The sequence below is a fragment of the Sander lucioperca genome, chromosome 17 (genome assembly GCF_008315115.2).
Source record: "Sander lucioperca isolate FBNREF2018 chromosome 17, SLUC_FBN_1.2, whole genome shotgun sequence".
In the NCBI taxonomy this organism is placed as follows: domain Eukaryota; kingdom Metazoa; phylum Chordata; class Actinopteri; order Perciformes; family Percidae; genus Sander; species Sander lucioperca.
The window spans coordinates 15,787,666-15,800,165 of record NC_050189.1 but is presented as its reverse complement, the minus strand read 5'-3'; the positions used below and the strand labels follow the sequence as shown (position 1 = coordinate 15,800,165).

General features: G+C 39.9%; 1 protein-coding gene across 2 annotated transcripts in view; it reads left to right on the top strand.

Annotated features, from left to right (window-relative positions):
- The first annotated feature begins 1,990 nt into the window (after positions 1-1,990).
- LOC116060891 (low affinity immunoglobulin gamma Fc region receptor II-like) overlaps positions 1,991-12,500 on the top strand; it is a 20,150-nt gene continuing 9,640 nt past the window's right edge. Inside the window, exons 1-7 of one of the 2 annotated variants that reach the window (XM_035993662.1) lie at positions 1,991-2,187; positions 2,480-2,515; positions 5,191-5,454; positions 5,534-5,776; positions 8,747-8,938; positions 9,237-9,323; positions 12,299-12,388. In XM_035993662.1, the coding sequence (XP_035849555.1) occupies positions 2,163-2,187; positions 2,480-2,515; positions 5,191-5,454; positions 5,534-5,776; positions 8,747-8,938; positions 9,237-9,323; positions 12,299-12,388 (937 nt within the window). In that variant the 5' untranslated portion in view covers positions 1,991-2,162. Of the gene's footprint in view, positions 2,188-2,479; positions 2,516-5,159; positions 5,455-5,533; positions 5,777-8,746; positions 8,939-9,236; positions 9,324-12,298; positions 12,389-12,500 lie in introns of both variants that reach the window. The other variant, XM_035993663.1, reaches the window with a different exon arrangement.

Sequence of the window (12,500 nt, the reverse complement as noted above, 5' to 3'; positions counted from 1 at the left end):
GTGATCACCCCCAGTGGAACTCTGGTGGAACTGCAACCAAAGTAGGTACAATGGGGCTTAATAGGGAGTGGAACGGCTTTCTGTAGACGGGCTTTGATTTTGCCCTGATGTAGGCCTACTCTTCTTCCTCAGTTTTTTTTTTTTACACGTAGCATATAAGTGATCGTATTAGCGCTCTCTGCTGTTGGCTGTTAATATCGCTTTATTAGACTTTTTTGTGCCGACGGCTGTCATCTGGACAGCCATTCTGGACTTTTCCAGAACGCACAGATTGTCATTCCGTCCCTGGCTAGCAGTAGCAAGCTTACGTTACTCGCGTTAGCAAACGCAACAGTTAGATTGTTGTAGCAGCCCTGAAGGACAGTCACATTAAACTTTAAAAGCTTTTATGGCGAGAATGGATATGAATTTTGGGGTGCAGTAGCAGCAGGGCGCTGCCGAGCAGTGGATGGAGAGCTCCGCTCTGCTGCCGTTGTTCGGTAACGTTACTCCGGGCTGGAGCCACAGCAGGAGTAATTTTACCGTGACTACAGCCTGACCCCATGTGCTGCTCTGCACTCCTCCCCACCGCTGGAACCCGGACGGACGACAGACTGCTGCACGGCGTGGAGGATGTGTTTGGGTCTAGGGACACCAGGGTCTGCTTGGCAAAACGTTCTAACGTTATATTAGAATTCATTACATATTATCTCAATAATATGACAAGGATTTCAGCATCAGAATCAGAATCAGAATCAGAAAGGGCTTTATTGCCAAGTACGTTGCACATACGAGGAATTTGTCATGGTGTTGTTGGAGCATGTCACACATACAAATATACAAATATAAGAAGGATAAAAAGATATAAACAATATAAGTATAAACATATACACACAGTACGTATTAATAACGATAAAATAAATTTAAAAAAATAGTAAAATGAGTTAAACAGTAGTGAAAAGGGACGCTACAGCAGAGTAGGTACAGTGGCATGAGGAGCCAGAGGTGGGGTGTGGAGAGAGTCAGGATGGATTCCGGGCCTTGTTTAGAAGGCTAGTGGCGGAGGGGAAAAACTGTTTATGTGGCGTGAGGTTTTGGTCCTAATGGACCTCATCCTCCTGCCAGAGGGGAGTGGCTCAAAGAGCTTGTGTCCGGGGTGGGAGGGGTCAGCCACAATCTTTCCAGCACGCTTCAGAGTCCTGGTGGCGTATAGGTCCTGGAGCGGCGGCAGATTGCAGCCAATCACCTTCTCAGCTGACCGAATGACACGCTGCAGCCTGCCCTTGTCCTTGGCAGTGGCAGCAGCGTACCAGATGGTGATGGAGGATGTGAGGATGGACTCAATGATGGCTGTGTAAAAGTGCACCATCATTGTCTTTGGCAGGTTGAATTTCTTCAGCTGCCGCAGGAAGTACATCCTCTGTTGTGCTTTCTTGACGAGGGAGCTGATGTTCAGCTCCCACTTGAGGTCCTGGGAGATGGTAGTTCCCAGGAAGCGGAAAGACTCCACAGTGTCAATTGTGGAGCCACAGAGGGTGATGGGGGCAGGTGGGGCTGGGTTCTTTCTGAAGTCCACAACCATCTCCACTGTCTTTAGAGCGTTGAGCTCTAGGTTGTAATCATTAATTTAACTTAAATAAACCAGACTAAAATGAATCCTATGAAAGTAAAATGAAATTAAAATAAAAAGAACTTATTAGAGGGTCCGAGATTTAAACTGATTAGGTGTAATGTTTTCATAACCCAATGTGTACTTCTAGCTTTGCTCAAGGCAGTAGGCTACACACAGCTACGGATTCGACTCGTTGATGCCCGGAACATGTCTGTTATCTTAGAGCATTTTGCTACCTCCTCCGCCATAATTATTTTCCTTTTGGGTCTGACTTTGTCAACGCCACCTTTTTGGCTTTCCATCATTAGACTCAGACGCTGTCTGTTAACGTTACCGATAGACTTCCAAATGTGACGAGGAAAAAAAAAGAGGTTTTACGTCATTTACGGTGACATGACTTTGTGTTGTGTCTGAAGTCAAAGGTTAACTTAACTAAATGACCTCTTTCCTGTCATCTACTGGAGAGAAAACTGCACAGCCAATACACTCAAGTCAAAGAGGAAGTGGGAGGGTCTAACTGCTCTGACAAAAATAATTCTAAGTGTTTCTCGTCACTTCACCAAGAGGGAGAATGAAGCAAACATGTCTTCGGCTCCGTAAGTAACTCTGAGCTGATCACATTGCAATCAATATACTTATTAATGATGAAGAGAATAATGAAAGAAAATGAAATGAAAATGAAATGAATAAAATATAAATGAAATGAAAATTAAATGAATGAAGATTACACAAACAAGCTCATCTTTTTTGAGTCTCTGACCCTCTACTGGTCCTATCACTTGCAGTTAGACGCAAACATACTGTGTATACTTGTCTTGTCTTATCACACAGCAAAGTTCTAATCAACCAGTGTATATTTTCTGGTATTGATCTTGTTTATCATTTTAGTGTTGACCTCACTGCTCTGCTGCAGAACAAACTCAGGTTAGTAAAATGATCCACAGTCTAAAACTGATCAGGTTTATAGTAAACTCTGTTGAAAAAATTGGTATTTTTTGTTTTTGAAAGAGACACACTGAAAAAGGGTTCAAATGACAAATTATCTTTAAAATAAAATGCCACTTCACACACAGTCTGGATATTTTAGTTGAGTTTGTGCCTTTCTGCTCACAGTTTCTCAAATTATATTTGCATATTTTATCAAGTATAAGTAATTCTTCATTATTTTTTTTCGATTTTAGAAGGACTTAATGTTTGGGGTTCACCACAAAACGTCTAGGTCCTGATCTAGCTAATTAATGAAGTGAGCTATTGCTTTTATAAAACGTTTTTAAAGTTACATTTGTAATGAATGTAATGTATGCTAAAGGCGGTTCAGTCTATTACAGTAGCCAAAAGTGAAATCGCTCCCTCGTGATTTGTAAGAGCATTCTGCCCTTTGATTAGTTTTGATTTTAGTAAAAACAAGAACAGCTTAACACAAAAAATAAAAACCTGGCATGTTTGAATTCACAACGTTTACAGAGGGTTGCTGTTTCGGTGGCGTTACGTTATAACACAGTACACAGTGCTTGCTGAGACCGATCATTTGTATGTGATTAGTTAAGGAGCACTATAAAATTCACTTCCTCTCACATAGTTATCACTGCAATAAGGCTGCACAAATTAAACCAGGTGACATCCTTTACTGTCAAACTGGGAAAACAACAAATACAATGGGATTAAGTAGGCTAGTCTAAACATAACTGTTGTGTGCATGTGATAAATCTTTTCTGATTTTATATTTGTTATAGGCTAGGCCTACTTATTAGCTACAGGGCCCTACAGTGTAATGTAATACGAGGATAACCAGAGCTTTTCACATCGTGATTTTTACAGGCCAGAGTAGCTGGAGAGATTAGCTGGAGCCTAAAAGTGAAAAGGAACGCTAAAAGTGGGGATATTGTCGGGTTTTTTTGCAAAGAAAATTCAGAGAAGTGCACAGAATGAAGAGAAGGAGGCAAATGAAGAAGGAGAAGGCAGTAAACTGGAGAGACCATGAGGGGCAGAGCAGGAGAAGACCACAGAAGGAGATGCAGAAATAAGTGAAGGAGAAGAGGAAAAGGAAGAATTGGCTGTGAGGGATGAAGAGAAGGCTGTGAGAGGAGAGGAGAGAGGGACAGAGGCAGGGAGTGATCAGGAGGAGGCAGATGAAGATGACAGGGAGGAAGAGGGTAGGCCTGCAATTCCCCCTGGACCACATGCTATCCTTTTAGTCTTGTTCCATATACATTGTAGTACAGTAGCATAACATGTCATGTCACTCAGTAAAATGCCATGTTTTCAGTCTTTGGCTATTTCTATTCTGTTTTATAGGATTAGGTATGTAAAGATGCACATAAAGTATATAAATAGATTATCTATTGTTTTACAGTTTTTCTGCAGTTTTACAGTTTTTCCTCTATTTGCCACACAAGCTATTTACATATGGGGTTTCTGTGTACCGTCTTCCAATGCCAAGCTGCCAAGACCTTTCGCCACCCCATGTAAAGTTTTCTAGATCCGCCACTGGCTAGCACAGACTAATTCTTTAGCTGTACACTAAAGAAAGTCACCCAATAAACTAACTAAGAGATGGAGGTAGAGCAGCATTTCCCATGTCCTGCAAGGTAAAAATTACTGTTTTTATCAAAGGAGTCTGGTGGCTTTGAAGAGAGCAGAGATAACGGCTTCAGTTCACTGTTGTAAAGGGCTTTCTGACAGCAAGGTGAAGTGCTGAAAATATTCTAATCTAGTGTAGCCTACACATAAGGAGATACTTGGCTGAATTCAAACCAGCTCTGTGTCATGGCTGTGTGTGTGTGTGTGTGTGTGTGTGTGCGGATTAACAGTTTCCCTCCGTGGCACCGGCTATATGTTTTTTAGTCTTACGTTTTTTCTTTCTCAGGCGCGGAGTGAACCTTATTGTGCAAAGGACTTCATAGGCATTGTATGTGGTTATTGTATCATTGTAATGTATCTATGAACCAATCAAATTGCTTGATTTGAGCTACCTGTTTTATAACTAAATAATTCTGCACTTTTGCAGGTTTGGCTTAAGAATTTACTTACTATAACAAGAGTTCCAGTTTAATTTTAAACCAGCTTTGAAATAGCAAAAAAATCCAAACTCATGTGAAATCATCAACACTATAGACCCAATCACAGTGATTGTTTTTCAATAACTTTCAGGTAGAAACATCCTGCGCCCCGTACGTACAATTTAACGGTGCTGAGCAAACGTTTAGCTTGGAGAGCTAATTTACCTGTTTAGACTTGTGTGTTGGCCACAGACTTAAACTCAAAAACTCAGAACAGAAAAAAACATTTTATCATTCTGGTAGGACAGAAGACACAAATATTTAAGAAATATGTTTGAAGAACTCCCTGCTGGATAACAAGTAAAAACATCTTTGGAGTGTGACCCAATCAGGCAGTAAGATACAGGGAATGGGAAAACCCACACAGCCCATTTTTTCAATTTAGCTCTAACCTTTTATAGTCTGTTTTGCAAATACCTCCATACAGTACCACGGCACTGCAAAAGTCGCAGCTAGCAGATAATGTTAAACTTAATGTTGGGATGTGTTTTTTGTGACATTCAATTTAGTTTTGCTGAAAATACAATCAATTCCCTCCAGCCTCTCTGACTGTGAGTCCCAGCAGATCTCAGATGTTTAAAGATGAATCTGTCTCTCTGAGCTGTGAGGAGGACGACAGCTCTGCTGGATGGACTCTGAGGAGGAACACAACCACAAAAACCAGGACTCAGTGTGGAGATGGCTGGGGAAAACCTGCTGGTTCCTCCTGTAACATCAGCTACATGGCCCCATACCACGGTGGAGTTTACTGGTGTGAGTCCAGAGAGGGAGCAACCAGTAACAGCATCAACATCACTGTCACTGGTAAGATCAGACTGTGGAGTCAGTATTGATGAAGCTGTGTGTGAATGGATGACATGCTGTAGTTTGTCTCTGTGTTGAGGTGGACCAGTGATCCTGCAGAGTCCTGTCCTCCCTGTGATGGAGGGAGAAGACCTCACTCTGCACTGTAAAACAAAGACGTCCTCCAACCTCCCAGCTGATTTCTATAAAGATGGCTCCTTCATCAGGACTGAGCCTGCAGGTCACATGACCATCAACAAAGTTTCCAGGTCTGATGAAGGCCTCTACAAGTGTTACATCAGCAGTGTTGGAGAGTCTCCATCCAGCTGGGTCTCTGTCACAGGTGAGGAGGTTAAAGGTCATCATTCAAACTAGGCCGCTTTCACACCTAGAGTTCTGTAGACTTTGACGATTCGGTAGCATCATTTTTTTATTTGGTTCTGATTGTTTTTCTTTGTCATGTGCACCGGGTCTGGTGCACGTCTTTGAGATGATGATGATGATGATGATGATGATGATGATGTGTGGTCATTGTAGGTTATGGATCTGAAAGTTATCGTCACTTTAATCATTTATACATCAGTAAATTGTGTGCAAGGTGGAAATTGATTTGATTGATTGATGATTTTTGGGTCACTTCCTGTGTGTGTCTGATTGCGTTCTCACATGAAATCACTGAAATCTTGAGCACTTGGAAAAAAAAACAGAGACCTTCGTATTCAAGTGACCAGAGTTCTGTTATTTGGTCCATACCAGAGTTTGAATGAGATTTCACACCCCCCCAAACCAACGGGCGTATCCAAGGAAATGCTCCAGGGTTGGGTTAACACGGTGTGAAAGCAGCCTAACACACCGTCTGATATTAGATATTTCTACCTCTAACTAGACCAGGGGAATTCACTCAATTACAAACATAATACACAACATTGAAGTTAAAAGTCTAAAGCTTCACATTAAAAAGGAGGAACAGTGAAATAGCTGAACATGTTATCTACTTACTTTGATTTCTATGCTTTTAATTAAATATTTGTTGTTCATTTTATAGAAACCCACGACTGCAAGTCCTCCTCCAATATCCAGCTTTACCACTTCTCTGCCCCCCCCGGCTCCTCTCCTTCACTTTTTTTTTTTTTAAAGAGCTTTATTAAAGTTTTACAAAATACAAGTTGTAACAAAAGAAACAGTAGGCTACATATCATAAGAAAAAACAAACAAAACAAGAATAATTAATAAGACAATTACAATCTTAACTAATGAACAAACCAGTGCCAATGTCCAGAAAGAGCTAATAAAGTGGATCCACTGCATAGAGTCTTTGATAAAGTGCTGTAGATCACAAGATGAGAATGGAGCTGTTTATGGTCTAAAGGTTTTCGTCTTCTGAGTTCAGTGAGCACCTGTTTACATACAGCATCATTATCTACAACAGTCTGTTGTAGGACCATACAGCATCTCGTCTTCCATAGTTTAAAACAGACAATACATATGATTATTTGTATCAGTTCCTTGTGCTCATCTGATAATACCTCATCTGTGATACAGTACATGACAGATTTATATGAAATATCTAAAATTTACACCATACCCTTTTAGTTTGTCCCAGACTTCTTTTGCTCTGCAGCAGTCCATTAAGAGATGCTGTTGAGTCTCGTCATCGTTGCAGTGAATCATTGGGTATTTGTTGTTGTTACATAGCAACTCCAAGAAACAACAGCTCTGACAGGAAGTCTGTTTACAGACATCAGACATCTCACATCACCAATACTCTCAGAACGGTTCTTATTTTTTTTTTAAATTTCAAAAGTTGAAGGTTTTCTTATTCTTACATAAAATCACCATAAATAAGGTTATAATCTGGACTTTGTCTGGCTCTCTCTCTCCTTTTTCTCCACTTGGAGCGATCACCGACCCAGAGAACATTTCTTGAGATGGCTGCTGAAACATTTTTAACAAAAGCAATATACATTCTTACTCCCATATCTACTGCCCCTAACCCCCCATATTTTTCACTTTTATACATGATTTCTCTTTTTGTTACTTCTCTAGTTGTACCCAAAACCAAATTTAAACACGGTTTATTTAATTTAATTATAATTTTGTTAGATGGAGGAAAGATGTTTGCTAAAAACAGGAGTTTGGATAAGATGAACGTTTTAACAATGTTGACTCTTGATTTATAATTAGTGTTTTTGTTTTCCCATTTTTTTACTTCTTCTTTAACTTCACATAGTTTAGTCTCCCAGTTTCTCTCACTACAGTTTCTATTACAAATGGTCAAACCCAAGATTTAAATTTCATCCTTTACTTTATTGTTGATATTACGTTTGTTACTTTCCGCTCCGATCCAAACACCCTCTGTTTTATCACGGTTTAACTTAGCATCAGAAGCTAGTTCATACAAGTTCAGGTGATTAGTTAACACATCCATCTCCATCTGTTTTTTTATAACAACTGTGACGTTGTCTTAATAGGCCATGGCAGTAACTTTGGGAGCAAGCCCAACATGTGTACCAGATATGAGACTCTCTGAGTTAATGGTTTTAATAAGAGGGCTGATGGCCAGGATGTATAGAGCAGCACTCTCTCTACATTAAAGAGCTCTGTTAGAACACCGTTTACATTAACACACACACTAGATTTAACATACAGACATCTGATCAAATGAATAAAGGTATCTGGAAAGCCACAAGACTCCATTACAGCCCATAGATAGTCTCCGGAGATATAATCAAAGGCTTTTTTTTGGTCAAACCCGATTATATAGATAGATTTTATCAGATTTATTCATCATTTCTCTCAATGTGCAGAGATTGTCCCACATTAAACAACCTTTTATGGCACACGTTTATTCTTTTTCTATAATTTCATCTGATATATCATTTAATTTATTCAAAATTACTTTGGCTAATATATATTTTATAATCAGTGTTCATTATAGTCAGATGTCTATATTTATCAATGTCATTTTCATCACCTTTCTTATACAGTAGACATATTACACCCTGATTAAAGGATTCCCCCATACAGCCACTGTTCAGACAGTCGTTATACATCTCTGTAAGGAGGTTTAATACTTCATCGATATTTAACTGACAAACTCTGTAGACAGATCATCAGGGACGGGACTTTTATATTAGATATTTCTTCCTCTAACTAGACCAGGGGAATTCACTCAGTTACAAACATGATACACAACATTGAAGTTAAAAGTCTAAAGCTTCACATTAAAAAGGAAGAACAGTGAAATAGCTGAACGTGTTATCTACTTACTTTGATTTCTTTGCTTTTAATTAAATAATTTTGTTCATTTTAGAGAAACCCACGACTACAAGTCCTCCTACAACCCCCACTACAACCTCCACCACCTCTGGCTCCACCACTTCTTCCAATCCCCCCCCCTCTCCTCCTCTCCTTGTGTTGGGGTCTGCTGTTTCAGTCGGTGTCCTGGTTCTCCTGGTTCTCCTGGTTTTCCTGGTTCTACGATGCATCCGTAGGAAACCTAAAGGTTAGTCTCAATAAGACTCATATTGCGCTGCAGTTTAAAATCAACATTTACTGTTGATATTTTCAATTTCAGAATTGGAGTGAAGTGTTCAAACAACAGTTTCTTCAAGTCAAACGTCTCTTAGGATTCTCATGAATCACTATTCTGTTGTTGACAAACCATCCTCACCACGAGGGCCCTTTAGCATGCTCCGGAGCTTTTGATCAGATCACATAATCTTCCTCATATTTCCATCTTTACGGATGTCTCTTTAATGATTAAATTGATTGAAATTTATGTTAACTTTGATTTATTTTAGTTGAAGTAGAAGCTCGAGATGATGACATCACATACAGTGATGTCACCATATCACGTAACCTGAAACAGCCAATCAGATGGAGCAGAGGTAAAGATGTTTTTATTGATTTTCAGAAGAATCTGAGGGACGATGTGTGTGTTCTTGGTTTAATGTCCTGAGAGGACATTTGGGGAAAAGAGCATTTTATAAAATAGGGATATTTTAAAAACTAAATCAATGTTTTAGTCCACAACAGTCACAGTGTCTAGACAAGGTCTATTTTAGTAAATGATAGGGTGTGTTGTGTTTTGTATGAGAGTCTGGGTGTTTTGTACCCTTTGGTTAAACAGCTCTAACAGCTCTACCAGTTCTGTGGTCGTCCAGTTTCCTGTTTCTCATAGCAACCCTTCAGCTGAGTGTGGGTCTGCACACGCTTCACTGCAGGACTGTTAATAAAACAAAGATCATATCAATAAACTAAAAAATGTACATACAACTAAAGTTGTAATACAACTCTGAGGGTCTGGGAGTCTCTAAGGTCTCTATCTGATCTGGTCTGAGTGATCTGATCTCTAGTAGACAGCTCTAGGTGTGTGTGTTCCCACCTGGCAGCAGAATCTTTCTCCAATGTGTCCTCAGTGACCACTTATGGTCGGATCTCACTTCCCCGCTCTATATGCAAATAAACACGCACATAATTTCCATTTAAGCACAAATGTACATCAAAAAGGGCTTGAGCAGCTTCCTCTTATCTTCCTACAGAGAAAGGGCCCTTTTCCAGGATGCTTTTATTTTAAATAAATGAATATAGGCATTTATAGTCCTGTTTGTGTACAGCTTTACTGTCAAACACATAGATTTATTGAATAAAAAAATCAGGTCAGGAGATTTCCATGTTCCAATGCCGGCTGGTCGGTCTCTCTCTCTCTCTCTCTCTCTCTCTCTCTCTCTCTCTCTCTCTCTCTCTCTCTCTCTCTCTCCCCCCTCTCTCTCTCTCTCTCTCTCTCTCTCTCTCTCTCTCTCCCTGTTCCCCTGTCTCCTTCTCCCTCTCTCTCCCTCTCCCCCTCTCTGTAATAATAATGTTGATCAATACATTAATGTCTTCAGGTAATTCAGTATTCTGGCTGTGTGAAGCTGAAGGTTATCTTGTTTGTGAAACAAAAATTATTTAAACTATTTGTTATAATCATGCCTGCTGTACCCAACACAATGCCAAAAAAATAAAAGGGGGATTAGAAAGAAGGAGGAGGAGCGCCAGGAAACAGCCAAGAGCAAATCTTAATGCATGGTTAACACCAGGTACCAGCAGCAACACACAGAAGACACAACTCAGACGATGAACGTGTTAGTCCTCCACCTGAGAGAGCAGCAGAGATCTCACGAGCAACAACTGGAAGACAGGAGGAGGTTTTACACAGATGATGAGAAATTACAATTAGTGATATGGTGCCATGTGCAATTATTGGTGAAACTATAACCCTCTCCTTGGTACGGTCAGTTCTTCTAAATATATAATTTACTTGAAACTAGTAGCATAGGAAACACGCCTCTCGTTCATGTGATTAACCTAGTGAACACTAAAGCCCATGGTCTCTGTGTGAACGGGTTATTATGTAGTAATGTGTTGAGTATTAAACAGTTGGGAGTGTAGAAGGAATTAAAAGAAATAGGTAAGGAGGTTTGAGTTTTGTTAATATATTTACCATTTTGTTTAAAAAAGGGTTAGGGTTAGATAAATATATAATTATTTTTTAATCATTTGCCCTTAATTTCACTTAAGCCCCTGCCCCCCAAAATGTCTGTATCCGGCCCTGTTTCTGTTACATACAGGCTGGTTGTGTGTGAGCATGTGTTGATTAATGTCAGTTGAGTAGTTACAGTTGAGTAGGCGGCCCTAATGTGGCCCAGGACACATTCCTGTCCTCACTGGACACATGCAGCCTAAACCACCTCCAAATGTGTTTTTTAACATATGATCTCAATGCACCCCGAGTGTTTCCAGCTGTACTTAGATCTGTCCTCTTGTGATCTGATCACTCAGGTCTGATCTTAAAGCCAGTTAGAAACGGGGTGCAAGAGGCACAAATCTCTCGCTCAAGCTGTCAAGTTTGTGTTAGGCAAATATATTGATGGCGCCAAAACAAAGATCCTCATCTAAATCTAGTTCAGTATATCTCTCTCCCTGGGAAATTGACACATTTTTACATTATTTCAAGTGTTAATAACCAACGCCCTGACATGTTGACATGGTGACTTGTTCCTCCTGCGGTCAACATGTCTCTAAAAAAGAACACCTCCATTAGCGTGAAGTCTATTTCACATGAACTAGGTTCCCAGTTAACCCTGACATTGTACTTCCCCTTATGTAGACTTTGACACTTCTGTCTTAAAGCTACAGTATCGCACAAAAGTGAGTACACCCCTCACATTTTAGTAAATATTTCATTATATATTTTAATGGGACAACATTAAGAGATTGGCATGGTTTTATGTCAGTTAGCCTAATAGCTGGTTTGATTTGCATTGAGAGATGACTTTATAGAAAGTACCCCATGCCAATCTCCAGGTATGGTGAAGGGTATGTGATGATGTGGGGGTATGGTGAAGGGTATGTGATGATGTGGGGGTATGGTGAAGGGTATGTGATGATGTGGGGGTATGGTGAAGGGTATGTGATGATGTGGGGGTATGGTGAAGGGTATGTGATGATGTGGGGGTATGGTGAAGGGTATGTGATGATGTGGGGGTATTTTAATTCCAAAGGCCAAGGGAACTTTATCAGGATGCCTAGTATCCTGGATCCATGAAATAACTGGCCTTTAAAAATAAAAATCTGTCTGCCTCTATGGGAATTTAACATAGGGGTGTACTCACTTTTGTTGCCAGCGGTTTAGACATTAATGGCTGTGTATTGAGTTATTATGAGGGGACAGCACATTTACACTGTTTATACAAGCTGTACACTTAATACTTTACATTGTAGCAAAGTGTAATTTCTTCAGTGTTGTCCCATTAAAAGATATAATAAAATAGTATTATTGATAGTAGTAAAAGTTAAATAATCAATGTAATTTCTCTTCCAGAGAGTGATCCTGCTGCAATCTACTCCGGAGTGAGAACAGAAGACAACGGACAAATAGTGATCAGAGACAAGAAATCAAACAGGAAGAGAGGTACAGCTGCTCTTCTATGTCTCCATCTCTAGAAACATCTGTTAGAGGAGAACACAGAACAGTTCAGCTGTTCACTTTCTATCAAACTAACATAAGGAAATAGTGACTTTAA